The sequence below is a fragment of the Sapajus apella genome, unplaced genomic scaffold, assembly GCF_009761245.1.
Source record: "Sapajus apella isolate SASKATOON/1434 unplaced genomic scaffold, GSC_monkey_1.0 scaffold5, whole genome shotgun sequence".
Classification (NCBI taxonomy): domain Eukaryota; kingdom Metazoa; phylum Chordata; class Mammalia; order Primates; family Cebidae; genus Sapajus; species Sapajus apella.
Genome location: NW_022436945.1, coordinates 40,408,743 through 40,430,041, shown reverse-complemented (window position 1 = coordinate 40,430,041; position 21,299 = coordinate 40,408,743). Strand labels below are relative to the sequence as shown.

General features: G+C 40.1%; 1 protein-coding gene across 4 annotated transcripts in view; it reads right to left on the bottom strand.

The window, feature by feature from the left end:
- Positions 1 to 13,813: 13,813 nt before the first annotated feature.
- PDGFRA (platelet derived growth factor receptor alpha) overlaps positions 13,814 to 21,299 on the bottom strand; it is a 61,479-nt gene continuing 53,993 nt past the window's right edge. For 3 of the 4 annotated variants that reach the window (XM_032274171.1, XM_032274172.1, XM_032274170.1), the window contains exons 21-23: positions 21,187 to 21,292; positions 19,398 to 19,639; positions 13,818 to 16,949 (exon numbers count right to left, since the gene is read on the bottom strand). In XM_032274171.1, coding sequence (XP_032130062.1) covers positions 16,802 to 16,949; positions 19,398 to 19,639; positions 21,187 to 21,292 — 496 coding nt within the window. In that variant the 3' untranslated portion in view covers positions 13,818 to 16,801. Of the gene's footprint in view, positions 16,950 to 19,397; positions 19,640 to 21,186; positions 21,293 to 21,299 lie in introns of all 4 variants that reach the window. The other variant, XM_032274169.1, reaches the window with a different exon arrangement.

Here is a 21,299-nt window from a genome sequence, read left to right as displayed (position 1 = left end):
ACCTTTCAGCTCCATTCACTTTTGCTTTATGGGAATGATGGCCTCTATGCCTGCCTTTCAAAGAGATGTTCTATCTGCAGATTATAGTTATTAAGTATTCATGAGCCCACTTTATAAGAGAAATATCAATTAATGAATTTCGGCTTATTGTTTTTTGGCTTAAAATACTCTTACCTTCTTCTCTGACTGGAAAAAAAAAATGCTTCAAAACTCAACTCAAATGCTTCTCTTCAACTTTTGCTAACCTGACTAAAAGCTCTTTTCTTGGTACTCTGATAATACTTTGAATTATCTATCATACTGCATTTAATCAAAATGCGTAGGAGGCAACTAAAATAATTCTTAGAGGGAAACATAGCATTAAATCCTTATATTAGAAAGAATTGGCCCGGGCGTGGTGCCTCCCTCTTGTAACCCCAGCACTTTGAGAGGCTGAGGTGGGCAGAGGTCAAGAGTTTGAGACCAACTTGGCTAACATGGTGAAACCGGGTCTCTTCTAGAAATACAAAATTTAGCCAAGTGTGGTAGCACACATCTGTAATCCTAGCTACTCAAGAGACTGAGCCAGGAGAATCACTTGAACTTGGCTGGAGGTTGCAGTGAGCCGAGATAGCCCACTGCACTCCAATCTGGGTGACAGTGTGAAACTCTGTCTCAAAAAAGGAAAAATTATGGTTTCAGATAAAGTACATAAGCTTCTACCATAGGAAAGTAAGGGAAAAAATAACAAACCTAAGAAGGCAGAAGGAAAGAAGTAATAACTAGTAGAGATCAACGAAATAAAATGGGACAAATAATAGTGAATAGGCAAACAATGAAACCAAAAGCTGACTCCTTAAAATTATTGCTAAAATTAATAAACCTCTAGGCAAAATCATCAAAAGAAAAAGAGAGACCACACAAATTATCAGTATCATGAATGAATGAAGGGACACTGCAGATCCCACAGTACTAAAGGGTAATAAAATAATGTTACCAGCAACTTCATGCTAACAAATTCAATAACATGAAATCGACAAATTCCTTGAAAATCACAAACTGTCCAATCCTTACTCATGAATAAGTAAATATCCTGGCCGGGCATGATGACTCATGCCTGTAATCTCAGCACTTTGGGAGGCCAAGGTGGGAGGATTGCTTGAGGCCAGGAGGTTGAGACCAGCCCTGGCAACATAGCGAGACCCTATCTCTCCAAAAAATTAAAAACTAGCTGACCACAGTGACCCAAGGCTAAGGCAGGAGGATCGCTTGAACCCAGGAGGTGGAGGCAGCAGGGAGCTATGATCATGCCACTGCACTCCAGCCTGGATGAGAGAGGGAGATCCCATCTCTAAAAATGAATTAATCAATTATCCTGAATAGCCTAACGTCTATTAAGGAAATTGAATTAGTAACTTATGAACTTTCAGCAAAAAAAATTACCAGGTCCAGGTGGATCCAATGGTAAATTATATCAAACATTTAAGGAAGAAATACCAATTCTACAATAACTGTACCAGAAAATAGAAAAGGAGGAAATGTCCCAACTCATTCTACGGTGGTGTTATTACTCAGATACCAATGAAGGCAGAAATGTGACAAGAATAAAAAACTACAGGTCAACATCAACGGTGAACACAGAGTTAAAACTCCTTAACAAAACATTAGCAGGTTGAATCTAGCAATATGTAAACATAATATATCATAACTAAGAGGGTGTAAACTGGAGAATGTAAAATTGCTTTAGCGTTTGCAAACCAGTCAATACAATTTGCCACACGGTCATCCTTCAGTATCCGTGAAGGATTGGCTCTAGGACCTCTCTGCAGATAGCAAAATCTGAGGCTGTTCAAGTTCCTTATATAAAATGGTGTGGTGTTGCATAAAACCTATGTACATCCTCCTATATACCTTAAAAATCTCTACGTTATTTAGACTACCTAATGCAATGTAAATGCCATGCAAATAATTGTTATACTAGTTGTTTTTTATTTACATTATTTGTCTTGCTGTATTATTATTTTTATTGGTTTCTTAAAAATGTTTTTCATACACAGTTTGTTGAATCCAGAGATGTGAAACCTGCAGATTTAAAGGCTGACTGTATTAACAAATGAAAAAAAGAAAACTATGTGATAATCTTAATAGATGCAGAAAACGCTTCCCACTGATCCCAACATCCGTTCCAGATAAAAAGCTCTCACCAAACTAGGAGAGAAAGAAACGTCTTTAAACTGATGAACAACATCCATAAAAAGCCAATAGCTGACACCATATTTAATGGTGAAAGACTGAATACTTTTCCCCTAATATCAGGAATCAAGCAAGGATGTGGCTTTTGCCATTTCCATTCCCCTTTGTACTGGAGTTCCTAGCCTCCATGAAATATGGTAAGCAGAAGAAATAAAAGACATCCATGTTGGGAAGGAAGAAGCAAAATTGTCTTTACTTGCAGGTAACATCATTGTCTACATCTAAAATTCTAAGGAATATACAAGGTTGCAGAAGATAAGGTCAATTGCCTTTCTGTAAACTAGCAAGAAATAGAAATTTAAAAAATACCATTTACAATAGCATCAGCTAAAAACTTACTGATAAATAAGTTAATTATATATATATAAGTGCACTAAAAACTACAAAATTCAGGAAACTCCAATCTTTTATAATAAGCTACAAGCAAACCTGACAAACCTTTGTCCTAGAGGGAAACATTGCCTTTATTATATGGCACATCAAGCAAATCTGCCCTCTGCTCCAGAGAGGGGCTCTCCCTTTCTTCCATGATAGAGAAATCTTGTCTGTTGTATTAATTACCAAACCTCAGGACTTACATCAAGCAAATCTGCCGTCTGCTCCACAGAGGGACTCTCTCTTTCTTCCATGATAGAGAGGAATCTTGTCTGTTGTATTAATTACCAAACCTCAGGACCTAAAACAGTGCCAAGCTCAATAACACTGAAGAATAGTTGGGGAGGAAGGATGTAAAGGTGGCCATGAAAATGCCTGGAATTAAAGCAAAGACAGGGACTGTGGAAGTAAGGCTACCAGGTCTGGTTACCCCAGCCTTACTTCGTTCCCTGTTCTCAAATGCTGCAACCACACTTTGTGTTCTCTGGTTGCAGGAAAGCTTCACTTTTATCAGAAGGCTCCAGTAAGCTTTATTCTTTATCCTACTCCATCGGCTTTCTTGTTTTCACTCCAAGGAAGGACTGTGGCCTCCACCTACCACAGTTTTCTTCTCTATGATGTAATGTTTCCGTGAGGTAATTAGCTGGTTGAAATCAGCCGTGCCAGCTGCCACTTTAGGTATTTCAGAGATCAAGTAAACAAAGAAGAGGCTGTTCTCTAACAAATATTTGTTGAAGGAATTAATAAAAAGTACTTTCTGTGGCTGGATTATTACAGCATATTCTCATGTATTTTCTCCTTTTAAGAAACCAAACCCTAGTCTTTCTAGGAAGAAAGAAAGGATGACTAATAATCTCAGGCTAATGAAAGATGCATCTACTCTGGAATTGCCTTCACATGTACCTGATATTACATGCTACCCTGTGGGATAGCAAGCTGAACAAAATGAGAAGTCTGATGGAAGACTCAGAACAGAGACAAAAAAAGGTTTTCTCTATTTCAAAGAGTTACTTAATACTTAATCAAGTCTAAAACTTTGACCAACCACACAATCTGCAGCTCAAACACCACACAGAAAATACTGAATCTGATTCTGTTCGGAGCAGTCAGCATGAAATGTAATGAAATTCAAAATAGACAGGATACACATGCTCCAGAGGGAAGTCATTAATACCCATGAATAATGATAAAGCAAAATACCATCTGCCAGCATAATGTGGCAAATCTTTTTAAAATTCCAATTAGCCTATAAACCAGAAACAGGGAGCAAATATGCTCCCTCTGCCATGTGAGACCATGTGTCCTTGATGTCTCCATCACTTTATATGTAAACGAAAGTGTGGGTGATGGAAACATTACCCACAGATGAATATATTGTGGAGAATACATTCATTATTCTTTAGGACACAGGTGCTATGTATCTAACTGCGAGGAACCAAATGTTATAATCTGCTAATTAAGGCCACATATGTATTTTCACATACATCTTAATGGGAGGGGGTGAAAAATTGTGCCTGTTATAAACACAGTATATTAATTTTGCTATAACAATGTAGTTGGATTTAATCCTTACATGTATTTAGAATGGGAGATAATGAAGCATTTCTATCAATGTTATCCTAGGGAAAATTACCTTGTTTATGATGGATTCAGATAGCCTCAGCCATTTTCCTGAACTGCATTTTACGAAACACATAGCTGTTAAAATCATAATACCCATTATTAGAACTGGTATATTATACCCTGAAAAGAAATTGTTCTGATTATAAACATGTAGAATAGTTCCACAGGGTGACTAGCTCATCACCTGTCTTTTGCAATATCTCAAGAAGCAAGCAACCTACTTCTGAGCACAGAGATTTTTCAGTTCCTCTTACTTTTCCCACAGTTCGTTGTGGTGTAAACGACACTGCCATCGGCATATTTGCAGTTTCTAATCCTAGTGCTGTCATTATTCAGTTACACGATTTTTTAAAAGTCATTTGTCTCGTGCTGTCCTGGTTTCTTCATCTATAAAATGTCTTCCCTTCTTTTGTGAAAATCAAAAAAAGGCCGTTGTAAAAATCAGAGAAGTAAATGTGAAAGAACCTTTGAACAAGTTTTGAAATATTCTAAGAGTAGAAGTCATTTTTATTTTATCATGACTAGAGAAAGTATAAGGTAAGGGAGTTGTCTGCATTGTCTTAAGAGCTAGAATTGTACATTTTAAAAGGACAAAATGATCCACACAAGCTTGGAGCACCCTTTGTTTCTGCTGTGTTAGGCAGCTATTGTTTAATCAGCGGGGTTCTTCTTCCCACTGATCTGTGTCCTTCCTGGGGCTGGAACTGAGGAATAGCCAGTATCCCACCTATAGCCAGCTCTTTGGAGGCTTTTATTTTACTTTATTTTAATTTTTAATTTAATTTAATTTTTATTTGATTTTTCCATAAGCTATTGGGATAAGGTGGTATTTAGTTACCTCAGTAAATTCTTTAGTAGTGACTTGTTAGATTTGGGTGAACCCATCAACCCACCAGTATACACTGGACCATATTTGTAGTCTTTTATCCCTCACCCTACTTCCACGCTTCCCCTCAAGTCCCCAAAGTCCATGGTGTCATTCTTATGTCTTGGGGTCCTTATAGCTTAGCTCCCACATTTCAGTGAGAACATACAACGTTTGGTTTTCCATTCTTGAGTTACATCACTTAGAATAATAGTCTCCAATCTCATCCAAGTCACTGCAAATGCTGTTAATTCATTCCTGTTTATGGCTGTGTAGTATTCCATCTTGTGTGTGTGTGTGTGTGTGTGTGTGTGTGTGTGTGTGTGTGTGTGTGATATAGATAGATATAGATATAGATTCAGATAGAGAGAGAGAGAGAGAGAGAGATCCCAGTTTCTTTATCCACTTATTGATTGATGGGCATTTGGGTTGCTTCTATGATTTTGCAATTGCGAATTGTACTTCTAAGCAAGTATCTTTTTCAAACAATGACTTCTTTTCCTCTGGGTAGATATCCAGCAGTGGGATTGCAGGATCAAATGGCAGTTCTACTTTTAGTTTTTTAAAGAATCTTAGCTGAGCACAATGGCTCATGCCTGTAATCCCAGCACTTTGGGAGGCTGAGGCAGGTGGATCACCTGAGGTCAAGAGTTTGAGACCCGCCTGGTCAACATGGTGGAAACCGTCTCAACTAAAAATGAAAAAAACTAGCCAAGCATGGTGGCAAAAATTAGCTGTGATCCCAGCCACTCAGGAGGCTGAGTCAGGAGAATCGCTTGAACCCAGGAGACAGAGGTTGCAGTAAGCCGTGATCATACCACTGCACTCCAGCCTGGGTGACAGAGCAAGACTCCATCTCAAAAAAAAAAAAAAAAAAAAAAAAAAAGAATCTCCACACTGTTTTCCACGGTGGCTATACTAGTTTGCATTCCCACCAGCAGTGCTGAAGTGTTCTCTGTTCACTGCATTCATGCCAACGTCTACTATTTTTCGATTTTTTTATTATGGCCGTTCTTGCAGGAGTAAGGTGGTATCACATTGTTGTTTCAGTTTGCATTTCCCTGACCATTAGTGATGTTGAGCTTTTTTTCATGTTTGTTGGCCATTTGTATATCTTCTTTTGAGAATTGTCTATTCATGTCCTTAGCCCACTTCTTGATGGGTTGTTTGTTTTTTCTTACTGATTTGTTTGAGTTCGTTGTAGATTCTGGATATTAGTCCTTTGTCAGATGAATAGATTGTGAAGATTTTCTCCCAGCCTGTGAGCTCTCTGTTTACTCTGTTGACTGTTTCTTTTGCTGTGCAAAAGCTCTTTAGTTTAATTAAGTCCCAGCTATTTAACTTTGTTTTCATTGCATTTGCTCTTGGGTTCTTGGTCATGAAATCCTTGCCTAAGCCAATGTCTAGAAGGGATTTTCCGATGTTATCTTCCAGAATTGTTACAGTTTCAGGTCTTAGGCTTAAGTCCTTAGACCATGTTGAGTTGATTTTTGTATAAGGTGAGAGATGAGGATCCAGTTTAATTCTCCTATATGTGGCTAGCCAATTATCCCAACACCATTTGTTGAAAAGGGTGTCCTTTCCCCACTTTATATTTTTCCTTGCTTTGTCAAAGATCAGTTAACTGTAAGTATTTGGGTTTATCTCTGGGTTCTCTATTCTGTTCCATTGGTCTATGTGCCTATTTTTATACCAGTACCACACTGTTTTGGTGACTATGAACTTATAGTATAGTTTGAAATCAGGTAGTGTGATGCCTCCAGATTTGTTCTTTTTGCTTAGTCTTGCTTTGGCTATGTGGGCTCTTTTTTGGTTCCATATGAATTTTAGAATTGTTTTTTTCTAATTCTGTCAAGAATGATGGTGGTATTCTGATGGGGATTGTGTTGAATTTGTAGATTAGTTTTGGTGATATGGTCATTTCAAAATATTGATTCTGCCCATCCATTAGCATGGGATGTGTTTCCACTTGTTTGTGTTATCTATGATTTCTTTCAGTTGTGTTTTGTAGTTTTCCTTGTAGAGGCCTTTCAACTCCTTTGCTAGGTATATTCCTAAGTTTTGTTTTGTTTTATTTTGTTTGCAGCTATTGTAAAAGGGCTTGAGTTCTTGATGCGATTCTCCACTTGGTAGCTGTTTGTGTATAGAAGGGCTACTGATGGCGGGGCAAAGGAGAAAAAAAATTAAATAAATAAAATAAAATAAAAAAGAGAAAAAAAAGCTACTGATTTGCTTACATTAATCTTGCATCTGGAAACTCTGCTGCATTCTGTTATCAGTTTTAGGAGTTTTTTGAAGGAGTCCTTAGGGTTTTCAAGGTAAATGATCATATCATCAGCAAAGCGACTGTCTGACTTCCTCCTTACTGATTTGGATGCCCTTTTTTTTTTTTTTCTCTCTTGTCTGATTGCTCTGGCTAATACTCCCAGTACTGTGTTGAAGAGGAGTGGTGAGAATGAGCATCCTTCTTTTTCCGGTCCTCAGAGGGAGTCCTTTCAGCTTTTCCCCATTCAGTATTATGTTGGCTGTGGGTTTGTCATAGATCGCTTTTATTACATTAAGGAATGTCCCTTGTATGCCGGTTTTGCTGAGAATTTTAGTCATAAAGCAATGCTGGACTTTGTCGAATGCTTTTTCTGCATCTATTGAGATAATCATGTGATTTTTGTTTTTAATTCTGTTTATGTGGTGTATCACATTTATTGACTTGCGTATGTTAAGCCATCCCTGCATCCCTGGTGTGAAACCTACTTGATCATGGTCGATTATCTTTTTGATGTTACTGGATTCAGTTAACTAGTATTTTGTTAAGGACTTTAGCACCTATGTTCATCAAGGATTTCAGTCTGTAGTTTTCTTTTTTGGTTGCATCCTTTGGTATTCGGGTGATCTTGGCTTCAGAGAATGAATTAGGGAGGATTCCTTCTTTCTCTATCTTGTGAAATAGTGTCAAAAGGATTGGTACCAATTCTTCTTTGAATGTCTGGTAAAATTCTGCTGTGAATCCGTCTGGTCCTGGGCTTTTTTGGTCGGTAATTTCTTAATTACCATTTCAATATCTCTACTTGTTATTGGTCTATTCGGGATATCTAATTCTTCCTGATTTAAGCTAGCAGGGTTGTATTTTTCCAGGAATTTATCCGTCTTTTCTAGGTTTTCTAGTTTATGTGTGTAAAGGTGCTCATAGTAGCACTTACTGATCTTTTGTATTTCAGTGGTGTCAGTTGTGATACCTGCTGCGTCGTTTCTTAGTGAGGGTATTTGGATTTTCTGTCTTATTTTCTTTGTTAATCTCACTAACGGTCTATTTTATTTATCTTTTCAAAGAATCAGCTTTTTTTCCCTTTATCTTTTGTCTTTTTTGGTTATAATTTCATTTAATTCTGCTCTGGTGTTGGTTATTCTCCTTTCTTGCTCTGGGGTTAGGTTCGGTTTGTTCTTGTTTCTCTAGTCCCTTGCGGTGTGACTTTAGATGCTCTATTTGTGCTCTTTCAAACTTTTTGATGTAGGCGTTTAGGGCTATGAGCTTTCCTTTTAGCACCGCCTTTGCTGTATCCCAGAGATTTTGATAGATTGTATCATTATTGTCATTCAGTTTGAATAATTTTTAAATTTCCATCTTGATTTTTTTCCCAATGCTGATTCAGAAGCAAGTTATTTAATTCCCATGTATTTACATGGTTTTGAAGGTTCCTTCTGGAGTTGATTTCCAGTTTTATTCCACTGTGGTCTGAGAGAGTACTTGATATAATTTCAATTTTATTAAATTTGTTGAGGCTCATTTTGTGGCCTATCCTATGGTCTATCTTGGAGAAAGTTTCATGCGCTGTTGAATAGCATGTGTGTTCTGCAGTTGTTGGATGAAATGTTCTTTATATATCTGTTAGGTCCATTTGTTCCAAGGTACAGTTTAAATCCATTGTTTCTTTGTTGACTTTCCGTCTTGACCTGTCTAGTGCTTCGGACTTCGGAATACCGAAGTCCCCCACTATTATTGTGTTGCTGTCTATCTCATTTCTTAGGTCTATTAATAATTGTTTTATAAATTTGGAATCTCCAGTGTTAGGTCTATATATGTTTAGGATTGTGATATTTTCCTGTCGGGCAAGGCCTTTTATCATTATATAATATCCCTCTTTGTCTCTTTTAACTGCTCTTGCTTTAAAGTTTGTCTTTTAGGATATAAGAATAACTACCTTGCTCACTTTTGGTGTCCTTTTGTATAAAATGCCTTTTCCCACCCCTTTACTTTAAGTTTATGTGATTCCTTATGTGTTAGGTGAGTCTCCTGATGGCAGCCGATAGTTGGTTGGTGAGTTATTGTCCATTCTGTGGTTCTGTATCTTTTAAGTGGCGCGCATTTAGGTCGTTTACATTTAATGTTAGTATTGAAATGTGCGGTACATTTACTTTCATTGTTCTCTTTGTTGCCTTTGTGCTTTGGTTTTTTTGTTTTTGCTTTTTAGGTCCTGTGTGATTTACACTTTAAAGAGGTTCTGTTTTGATGTGTTTCCAGGATTTGTTTCAAGATTTAGGGCTCCTTTTAGCAGCTCTTGTAGTGGTGGTTTGGTAACAGCAAATTCTCTCAGCATTTGTTTGTCTGAAAACAACTATATCTTTCCTTCATATATGATGCTTAGCTTCACTGGATACAAAATTCTTAGCTGATAAAATGTTTTGTTTGAAGAGGCTGAAGATAGGCCCCCAATCCCTTCTAGCTTGTAGAGTTTCTGCTGAGAAATCTGCTGTTAATCTCATAGGTTTTCCTTTACAGGTTACCTGTGCTTCTGTCTTACAGCTCTTAAGATTCTTTCCTTGGTCCTAACTTTGGATAAACTGATGACAATGTGCCTAGGGGAAGATCTTTTTGTGGTGAATTTCCCAGATGTTCTTTGTGCTTCTTGTATTTGGCTGTCTAGTATCTCACAAGGCTGGGGGTGTTTTCTTCAATTATTCCCCCAGATATGTTTTCCAGGCTTTTAGGATTGTCTTCGTCCTCAGGAACACCAATTTTTCTTAGGTTTGATTGTTTGACATAATCCCAGGTTTCTTGGAGGTTTTGTTCATATTTTCTTATTCGTTTTTCTTTGTCTTTGTTGGATTGGGTAAATCTGAAGACCTTGTCTTTGAGCTCTGAAGTTCTTTCTTCTATTTGTTTGATTCTATTGCTGAGATTTTCCAGAGCATTTCACATTTCTAAAAGTGTGTCCAAAGTTTCTCAAATTTTTATTGTTTTTTCTTTAAGCTGTCTATTTCCATGCTCTCTTCACTTCTTACATCATTTTTTTATTTCCTTGCATTGGGTTTCGACTTCTTCTGGTTGCTTCCTGTTAAGCTTAATAACTAACTTGCTGAATTATTTTCCAAGTAAATCAGCAATTTCTTCTTAGTTTGGATCCGTTGCTGGTGAACTAGTGTGATTTTTGGGGGGGGTGTTGAAGAGCCTTGTTTTGTCATCTTAACCAGGGTTGGTTTTCTGGTTCCTTCTCATTTGAGTAGGCTCTGTCAGAGGGAAGGTCTAGGGCTGAAGGCGGTTGTTCATTCTTTTGTCCCACAGGGTGGTTCTTTGATATAGTACTCTCCCTCTTTTCCTATAGATGTGGCTTCCTACGAGCTGAGCTATAGTGATTGTTTTCTTCCCCCTGGGTCTAACCACTGAGCAAGTCTACCCAGCTCCAGGCTGGCACTAGGGCTTGTCTGCACAGAGTTCTGTGATGTGAACTGTCTATAGGTCTCTCAGCCATGGACACCAGTGCTTGTTCCAGTGGAGGTGATGGATAGTGCAATGGGCTCCATGAGGCTCCTTAGTTTTGGTGGTTTAATGCTTATGCCACAGCCACTCCAGCTCATACCCCTACTCCCTTTAAAATAGCCAATTGGAATTAGACTAGACTGTGCAGTCTAACCCTAGCCAATAGGGGAACAACACAGCAGTAGGGGCCATCAAGCATAAATACCCCTTCCCCTCCCTTGTCCAAGTGTGCACTTGCCATTGTTCCATCTGTGAGCTGCACCCTTCTATAGAAGTAAATTGCCTTGCTGAGGAAATTTGTATTCCAGTGCTACTTCTTTTGCAGTGCCAAAAATTTATATATAACACTGTGAAGTCTGCATGCCCAATTTGTACCCTCCCCTGAGTTCTAGCCAGGAGGTTTCTCACTCCATTCAAATTGTTACAAAATTCAGCTAGAGAATTCCTTCCTCCTGTGGAGTTTTACCCCCTGCTCCTCTGGCCACCTTCTCAATGGATCCCTGTGGTGCCAGGCAGAAATGGGCTGCTTGGGGATCCGGTGAGCTCCCAGGGCCTTTCTGCTGCTTCCTCTGATCCTGTATTTTGCTCGGCTCTCTAACTTGACTCAGCTCCAGGTAAAATCGGAAACCTCTCCTGCAAACACACCTTCAGCTTCTCCGGTGGGTCTGTGCATTCAGGATAGGAAGGTCTCCCTTTCCCACTTTCACAGTTGGGGCACTCACAGTATTTGGGGTGTCTTCCCTGTCCTGCAGGAGCAGTCCACTTCCTTCAGAGGGTCTGTTGGTCCTCTCAGTGTGGCTGGTTTGTTCTTGCAGTCAATCTGGAGCTAAAATTGATGATGCAAACCTCTGCATGCTGCTCTGTCTTGCACTGCAATCTAGCCCTGCCTCTCGTATGCCATGATCCTCTGAATCCCTCCTTGGAGATTTAATTCCAAAGAAGTATTCTTCCAGCTGCAGGCTATTTGAATTTGGATTAAGGAGTTATGTTGGAATAGGGTGCTATATTCTGTTTATTAACAACATAATCAATTTTCATTATCTGTGAGTTCAAAATAAGGTGAGTTGGACCATTTTTTTAAATTCCTAAAGTCACTTGCTTCAGCATGCTTCAGAACACAAAATCCACATTCTGTCACACTTACTACGCTGCATTTCTTCAATCCTATTTTGAAGACCATGATTCCTGGGCAATGTGAGGTAAAGGAAACTAGAAAACTGCATGTAATCTGCAAAGCCAGTGATTCACATTCAGGTGCTCAAGAACTTACGTAGCAATCCTATCTGATGACCTGAGCTCAACATCAATTTATTTTTGCACACCCTTTGGCCTAGCAATTTCATTTGTAGAAATCCATTCTACAAAATGCTACTTATGTGTGCAAATATGTATGTTGCAAAGATGTTCCTGAAGTCATTTTAATAGAAAGAACTGGAAACTATTAATCCATTGTACAGGAACATGAATGCATAAATTATGGCACATTTACATAATGGGATCCTATGAAGCTAATAAAAAATGAGGGCAGGCTGGGCACAGTGGCTTATGTCTGTAATCCCAGCACTTTGGGAGGCCGAGGCAGGCAGATCACAAGGTCAGAAGTTTGAGACCAGCCTGCCCAACATGGCAAAACCCTGTCTCTACTAAAAATACAAAAAATTAGCCAGGCGTGGTGGCAGGCACCTATGATCCCAGCTACTCAGGAGGCTAAGGCAGGAGAATCGCTTGAACCCAGGATGGAGAGGTTGCAGTGAGCCGGGATTGTGCCACTGCACTCTAGCCTGAGTGACCGAGAGAGACTCTGTCTCAAAAAAAAAAAAAAAAAGAGGGCAGTCTGTCTCTAGATGCTTTTCACAGAGATCTCTAAAACATGGCATTAAAAGAACTGTGTTCTGTGCTATGGGTGATGATGTCGCCTGTGGACTGTGCGATGGGTGATGATGTGGCAATATAGGTTCATCAGGTGTAGCAAATGTGGAGAATGTTAGTGATGGGGAGGCTATGTGGATGTGGGGGCAGGGGACACATGGGAAATCTCTGTGCCTTCTATTCGATTTTGCTGCAAACCTGCTTTAATAAAGCTGCTTTAATAAATAGTCTATTTTAAAAAGAAAAAAGGCACATTACAAAGGATTATTTTAGATTCCATTTAGGTAAGCTATGAAGCTAAAGTAGAGGTGTGTGTATGGGAGTATACACATGCAGATGCATAGAAAGGGAACTGGAAGGTTGAAAGAATACACACCAAGTGATGCAGCTGTGCCTCCTGGAAACAGGACAGGAACAGAGAAGAAGACAGGGTGAAAAAAAGACTTTAACATTTTACTTCCTACACTTTTATGACAGTTGAATGTTGTACAGAGTAAATGCAGTCTTGTATTCCTTATGCAGGGGAAGAAAACACCACAGAATAAAGATGAACAACCAAAAAAAATGATGAGACCAAAGATGAGCCAAGTGCCAATCATCCTTAAGTCAAATACTGTGTCGTAGAACCATCTAGCCCAAATAATGTCTTAAATATTCTATTCTTATTCTATTGGTTCATCAAAAGCCTAATATAGGCCAGATGTGGTGGCTCACGCCTGTAATCCCAGCACTTTGGGAGGCTGAGGCAGGCAGACTACCTGAGGTCAGGAGTTTGAGACCAGCCTGGTCAACATGATGAAACCCCATCTCTACTTAAAATTTAAAAAATCAGCCAGGCATGGTGGCAGGCGCCTGTAATCCCAGCTACTCGGGAGGCTGAGGCAGGAGAATTGCTTGAACCTGGGAGGTGGAAGTTGCAGTCAGCTGAGATTGCACCATTGCACTCCAGCCTGGGTGACAACAGCAAAATTCTGCCTCAAAAAAAAAAAAATTTAAAAAGCCTAATATAGAGTCCTACAAATGTTTGAAAGTAAATTGAACAGGATTGCTTTAATTCTTATGATTAAACTCAAAACAAAAATGCTGGAACCTTGGTATAACTTTAAATTATATATCATTTATTGAAATATAAAGATCTTCATTTACACGTTTTAAAACAAAAACATGAACAGGGGCATTTGTAATACATTTTGTATCGGTAGACCCTATCAAGTTAGTTCTTATCACACATTCACCACATTGCTGTTTTGGGAACATGTTAAGTATTTTTCTCTTTATTATTTCTAAAATATAAATTTTGGACATTCAAAAGTGCAACAGTTAATGTGCCTGTGGGAATTATCACAGTTAAAAAAATATAAACAAAGGCAGTGATACAGCTTGTCATAAATGTTTTGGCAGTATTCTCCAAGTCTATATAGAAATACATATATACATATTGATGTATAACATCATTTTATCGTACGTCCCTCTTCACAAAAATAGGACCATTTTGTACAGATTGGCAGACCACATTTTAAGGACATCATTGATCGTTTAAAAAGTCTCAAACTGTGTTTCTCAGGCCAGCTTTGATTGTCATCATAAAATTAGAAAGTAGGAAAGTTTGGCAAATTTTCTTCTGGAGACTTTGCAGGAGGCCAAAAAGGAAACAAATCCGTAATTTGCTGAAAAAACACACACACACACAAAATGCAGTCATATACAAATTCAGGTGGGAGCATTTGTTAGGACTGGAAGCTGCTGGTCTGAGAAGTTTCATCCCGCCTCATGATGTCATGCAAGCTCAGGGCCATATCAAAATGCAAAGCACCAACCAAATAAGGCTACACAAGGGAGAGTGAGCGATAAACAGAATGCTTGAGCTGTGATTCTAGAAACACAAATGTATTTCAAGTCTAATTGGCTCTACAGAACCTAGTCAGGTTTTCCTTTTTAATTGGCCAATCTGGCTCAGTCTTCGCACTTACTATGAAAAAGGTGGATAAGAAAGTTGGGGCTTGCATTGAGATTACACCAGTAGGTAGTCAAGTGCTTTGTTATTGCTTCTGCATCTTCCAAAGCATCACCTGCCGATAGCACATACAGTGATTGCAGTAATCACAGCCCATGTTTCATTCATATGGTATCAGCAATTAAGCAGTATTGCAAAGAATGCGAATGAACCCACACCAACCTGTTTGACAGTATGGATAAGACGTGACAATTCCTCCTCCCACCTAAACCCAAATTATCAGTAAAACTTATTTTCTTTTTTTCACCAAAACACTGAGCTGGTTACACAGAGACTTGGAACACTGAATTACTTAATTTTTGTACATGCCTTTCCTTGGCAGGGGAACAGAGGAGGAGGTGGGAGATAGGAGACGGGGAAAGTTCAGCTCCCCCATACAGTGGGAAGCAGCGTCTTTGCTTTTGGAAAACCTGCCAAAACCAAACTTTAGCTTTCTCAGCCTCAGCTAAGACTGGAAAGCTAAATTAAGGGTCGCAATTGCTAGCTAGATGGCATTAAATGTCACTGACCTGAAGCCAAGGATTTAAATAGTAGGCTTCCTGTGTGGTTGAATTCCAATCCTGTTCTAAAGTTCAAATTATTTGTTTCCCGTGGCAACTTCCTGAAACTTAAGTCAGTGTTTCTGAAAACTGGCCGATCAGAACAGCCAGGGAGTTTAGAAACATAAAGATTCCGGTTTCGCCCAGACTTCATACTTCAGAATCTCAGGGATGGAAACCCAGCATCTAGCAATTCTGGCTGCCACTCACATTTGAGAACTGAGGATCCAGGCTAATGCACATGCAGCCTCTGCTAAACAATACCTTTATGGTCTCAAGTTTCAAACTCTTTCTTTTTTGAGTAAAGGGTGGAAGAAGGAGGCTGATGTCTGGGCATCCTTCTGACCCTTTGCAGGTTCACAGATTCAAAAAATATATAGGCTGAGATTCACTGAAGCTTTCACCAGGCATGAAGAAGAAGAAGAAAAAAACACCTCTGCAAATCCAGTCTTTTGCTGATCATTATATTTTCCATTGGGTAACGTACATGAGAAGTCATGTTCAGCACAGGTTTATGGCTCTGCATGGAGAACTTTTGGGACTTAAGAGTTTTGTTTCTCATCCCATTATTTCAGAGGGCAGTTAATTGTTTTTAATACCATGGATTGGGGAACCTATTCAGTACAGTTAAAAACTCTGACTTCCTGGACAACACTACTTTTACTTTGTTCTCTATGCTCAACTAAATTTAATTCACTAAAGCTATTACCATACTTTATAGAGAAACATGTTATTTAATATAAATGTCAAAAACTGTCAAACTTGTCACCTACTTAGTAAGGATTTTTTTAAATTGTGCTTTCTCTGGAGGGAAATCATGTTACATATTACACATTTAGCATTACTGGTAACAGTAGTATTATTATAAATGTAGATTACAATACGAAAATGAGTTGTCAGTCTTCTAAATGACCCAAATCTATTAAACAAGGTTGGTTAATTATTATTCTTGATTTCTTTAGCACTAAAAAAAAAAAAAAAAAAATAGTAAAATGTATAGTACCAGTACCTTTTAGGGTTCAAAAGTGGTTTTTCATGCACTTCACAAAAAAGTTCAACAGCAGCTGATATCAGGTTTCAAGAGGGAAGTACATGGATGGATTGAGTGGTCTCTTCAGAAGTCCAAAGAAGATAGTTAATACAATCTACTAACACAGCCTTGGTTAGAGTTATTTACATAATTACAATGCTGAAGTTTCGTTGCAGTATAAATTGTGTCCATTGGACTCTCACCAATGCCCTTGGAACACAAAGTTCACCTTCTGTGGCCTATTATTCCCTTATTCATCTATCTCTACATTTCACACGCCGCTGAGATGCTACTGAGGCATTACAAGAGGCAACGCTGAAAACGTTCATTTCAAAATATCCCATTCATTCAAATGTAGAAGGCTCCCTGAGGCCCTTGGCTGGGAACTTCTCTTTAAACATCAACCAAGTCCTCCTCTCAACCTCTGCATTGCAATAAAGTGGTTTTCTGAATGCGATCCAGAGGTGGCCCCAGAAGTGAAAGGAACCCCTCGAATCGTCAGTTACAGAAAGCTGTCTTCCACTAGGTCTGAAGAGTCTATGCCGATGTCGTCCATCATGTCGATGTCTTCAATGGTCTCATCCTCTCTCTTGATGAAGGTGGAACTGCTGGAACCCGTCTCAATGGCACTCTCTTCAGAGGTCTGCGAGCTGGAGGAGGGAGAGAAGAGCAAAGGTTACAAAGCTTCTCCTGCACAGAACCAGAACTAGAGCGTGGCACCCCAGAGACAAAGGAAAGCCTTCGGCATTCAAAATCGGGCTGCAGAGTATGGCAAGATTCTGCCCCGGCCTGACAGGCTGTGCTAGGCCACATGAAAAACCAAGGTCCACCTGTCATTTTTACACTTCAGCTTTCCTGCTTTTCTGCCAGGTCTTTCATCAGAGTTGCTGACCAGCTGCAAAAATGTCTATTTTCCTACTCAGTCCTAGTAGAAGAGAAAATAAGCAATGCCTGATCCAAAGGCCGGGGAAGGCTGAGCAGAGGGGTGAAGTCAGCTGCAAGCTGCAGTCAGGCCTGTCAGGTGCTCTCCCGGAAGCCTCCTGAGATCCAAGCTGTGTTCTTAGGGTCTCCTGCCACTCGCCTGGAATGGCCTCTTCCCCTCTATCTTGGAGACCTCCTTATGTGCTAGAGCAGTGGTTGAAAGGGAAGCTCTGGAGTCAAAAAGTCTTAGGTCTGGAATGGTCCCATCACTTACTAGCTGCGTGATGTAATTTACTTAACTTCAACTTCAACTGATAAAGTTCAATTCCTGATGTATCAAATTCTGCAGCTCAGCCTGCTGTCACCCTAGGAAACTTCTGGGCACCTGTCTCGTTATTTATTTCGATGTGACTTTCTAACTACTTAGAAGCAGAGCACTTTTACAACTGAAATAGTACTGCAGCAAACATACACATGCATGTATCTTTATAATAGAATGATTTATATTCCTTTGGATATATACCCCATAATGGGATTGAAAGGTAAACAGCATTTCTGCCTCTAGGTCTTTGAGGAATTGCCACACTGTCTTCCACAATGGGTAAACTAATTTACACTCCAGCCAACATTGCAAAAGCATTTCTTTTTCTCCACAACCTCACCAGCATCTGCTTTTTTTTTTGACTTTTAAATAACAGCCATTCTGACGGTTGGGAGATGGTATCTCAGATCTTGTCCTTCTTTATTGATGCATAGCATTCCATGGTGTATATGTACCACATTTTCTTTATCCAGTTTACTGTCAATGGGCTTTTAGGTTGATCCCATGTCTCTGTTATTGTGAATAGTGCTGCACTGAGCATATGTATGCATGTTTTCATGGTAGAACGATTTATATTCCTTTGGTTATAAACTCAATAATGGGATTGCTGGGTGGAATGGTAATTCTGCTTTAAGTTCTTTGAGAAATCACCACACTGCTTTCCACAGTAGCTGAACTAATTTGCACTCCAATGAGCAGTGCATAAGCGTTCCCTTTTCTCCACAACCTCATCAGCACCTGTTATTTTTTGACTTTTTAATAATAACCATTCTGACTGGTGCGAGATGGTATCTCATCATGGTTCTGATTTGCATTTCTCTAATGATCTGTGATGTTGATCATTTTTTCATGTTTGTTGGCTGCATGTATGTCTTCTTTTGAAAAGTGTCTGCTCATGTCCTGTGCCCACTTTTTAATGGAGTACAATAATGTTTGTGAGATAATTTGAATTTTAACTGGCTATCTGATGCCTTAACAATTTATTGTCCCTGTTTTGGGTGAGATAATGGCATTGTAGTTATTTTTAATAGCTTTTTAAATGATGTTATTATTCTTTAAAATGGAGCCCTTATCTTTAAGAGACACACACCGCAATACTTATGGGCAAAATGATACGGTGCCTAGGATTTGCTTCCAAGCAATCCAGAGGAGGCTGAGGAGACAGGCTGGCCATGCATGCACCCAGGCTGGCAGACTGCATAGTTATTGAACCTGGGTGACGGATACCGAGCAGCTCACTGTACTATGTGAATTGTACACATGTTAGAAACTTTCCATAATACAAAATTTAAAAGAAAGAAGAAACAAATCAGCCAGGGAGCAGTTGGCCACCACCCCCAGAGATTCCAATTTGTTGTTTTGGGTGAGGCTTGTATATCAGCAGTTTTTAAATCTCTGCAGGTGATTCCAATTCACATTGGAATATATATATATACAGAGTATAGATTCCTATACTCTGTAGGGTATAGCATCAAAGGACCCCATCCTGCCTCTCTCCACTTTTTCTCTAGTTCAATGACTATTTAAGACAGGAGAGGCTCATAGGATCTCAATAATCACAGCTCTGTATCAATTTGACCGATTACCTGAGAACTTAGCTCAAAGATTTTCCACCAGGGAAGCACATCCTCCTCCCCACAGCTCACGCACCCCTCCCCCAGCCTCAGGGGGAACATATCAGAATTATCTGGGAAACATTTTCAAAACCACGCAGATGTCCTGGGGATTCTGCAACTTGATCCCGAGTACAGATTCACCACCCAGGAGTGCATCATGATCGGGTGCAATGGGTCCTCTCCTTTAGGGGCTGTGGGGGAGGGGAAAGGTGAGACACTGAGGCTGCCCCCACTGCTACCTGTGTCTGTTCCTCTTGCCCAGGTCCTCCTCCTCGGGGACAGGGTCGATGTCAGGCAGAGGAATGATGTAGCCACTGTCAGCGCTCAGCCTCTGCTCATCCAGGCCACCCTCCCAGTCCTTCAGCTTGTCTTCCTCATTTTTGTAGGTGACACCAACGTACGCATTGTCTGAGTCCACACGCATGCGTGCCACAGCAGGATGGTCACTCTTCAGGAAGTCCAGGTGAATTTTTTCATAACTCTATAAACAGTCATTGAACATATTGAATCAAGTGTTAATGGCCAAACCTCAAAAATGAATAGAGACACTCAGAACTTACTATTATTTAATGCTGCATGCTTCCAAACTACCTGGAAGATGTGGGACTTAGCTGAAGGAGAGTCATGTCAGAGAAATAGGACATGAAGAAGGGGCGACCAATGGTAAAGAGCTTCTGCCAGTAGGTCCTAAGACAGCAACAGCTCCATTGGCTGGGCGCACTGGCTCACACCTGTAATCCCAGCACTTTGGGAGGCCGAGGCGGGTGGATCCTGAGGTCAGGAGTTTGACACCAGCCTGACCAACATGATGGAACCTGCCTCTACTAATAAAAAAAAAAAAATACAAAAAAATTAGCAAGGCGTGGTGGTGCGTGCCTGTAATCCCAGCTACTCAGGAGGCTGAAGCAAGAGAACTGCTTGAACCCAGGAGGTGGAGGTTGCAGTGAGCCAAGATCCCGTCACTGCACTTCAGCCTGGGTGACAGAGTGAGACTCTGTCTCAAAAAGAAAAAAAAAAGATACCAACAGCCCCTTCTCCAAGTCAGTAGCTACAAACCATGTCCCCTCCCCATCCTCACCCAGGACCAGCAAGAACCCTTCTGGTCCCCATCACATCACCTCTCCAGAGCATGGATGGGCCCCAGAGAGGCAGTGAGGACTTCCATTGGGTAGATAATACCCAAAGCCTTCATGATCCCTAAACATTGAAGAGGTCTAACATTGGATGTGAAAAGACCCTATTTTCAACAATAGTTTCAATCTCTTCCCACCAACACATTTCCGCCAATCAGAGCATCTTTGACCAACCAATGGTTAATTACCTCACTGCCTCCTCACCTGTGAAAGTTGCAGTGAGTGGGCAGCGAGATAATTAATAGACAAAAGTATTTAACTTCCAATTCAGCGCACAGTCTCCTAATGCTGTTCCTCCTTGAGAAGAAGGAAGAGACATGATAAGTATAAAACATCTACACAGGGACTAATCTGAGTCTCAAAAACTGAGGTTATGTCTGAGTGTTCCTCTCAATGCCTCAGCAGAAAGTTGCTCCATTCATTTACATATCCTGCTTGGGTCCATGAAATTACATTTGTTCCTTTGAACAATACTTCCTATTCCACAGAAAACCAGCTGTAGCCACAGATAACAGCTGAGGTTGTTGCTTCCAGTCAGCTGGTAAAAGCTAATTTCGCATGGATTTAAGCATATTCAAATTAGCGATTTAATGGCCATGGATGCCCTGAGACCCCTAACTGCACACTAGCTTCTGATACTCAACAACTGGAGAATACAGTGCTTACAGGTGCTGCACATTTAAGATGAAAGGAGAGCCCCAGGCAAGGGGAGGGTTTCATTCATCATTGCTACTAGGGTCCTGTGGAGCACCGCCACGAAGCCCAGCCACTGGATCACACAATCTTTTGCCTCTTTTGAAAATATTCCTTTAGAACTGCCAAACAGCACTGCCTACTGGCATAACTTCCAGCTTTATCCAGATCTTTCAACCCACTGTAATAGATCCAGACACACCTTTTTATATTGTCCAGGCAGCAGATTCTCTACAATCTCACTCAGGTGGTAAAAGGAGGGTCTCTTCTCCGGCTCGCTGTTCCAGCATTTCACCATGATCTCATAGCTGGAGG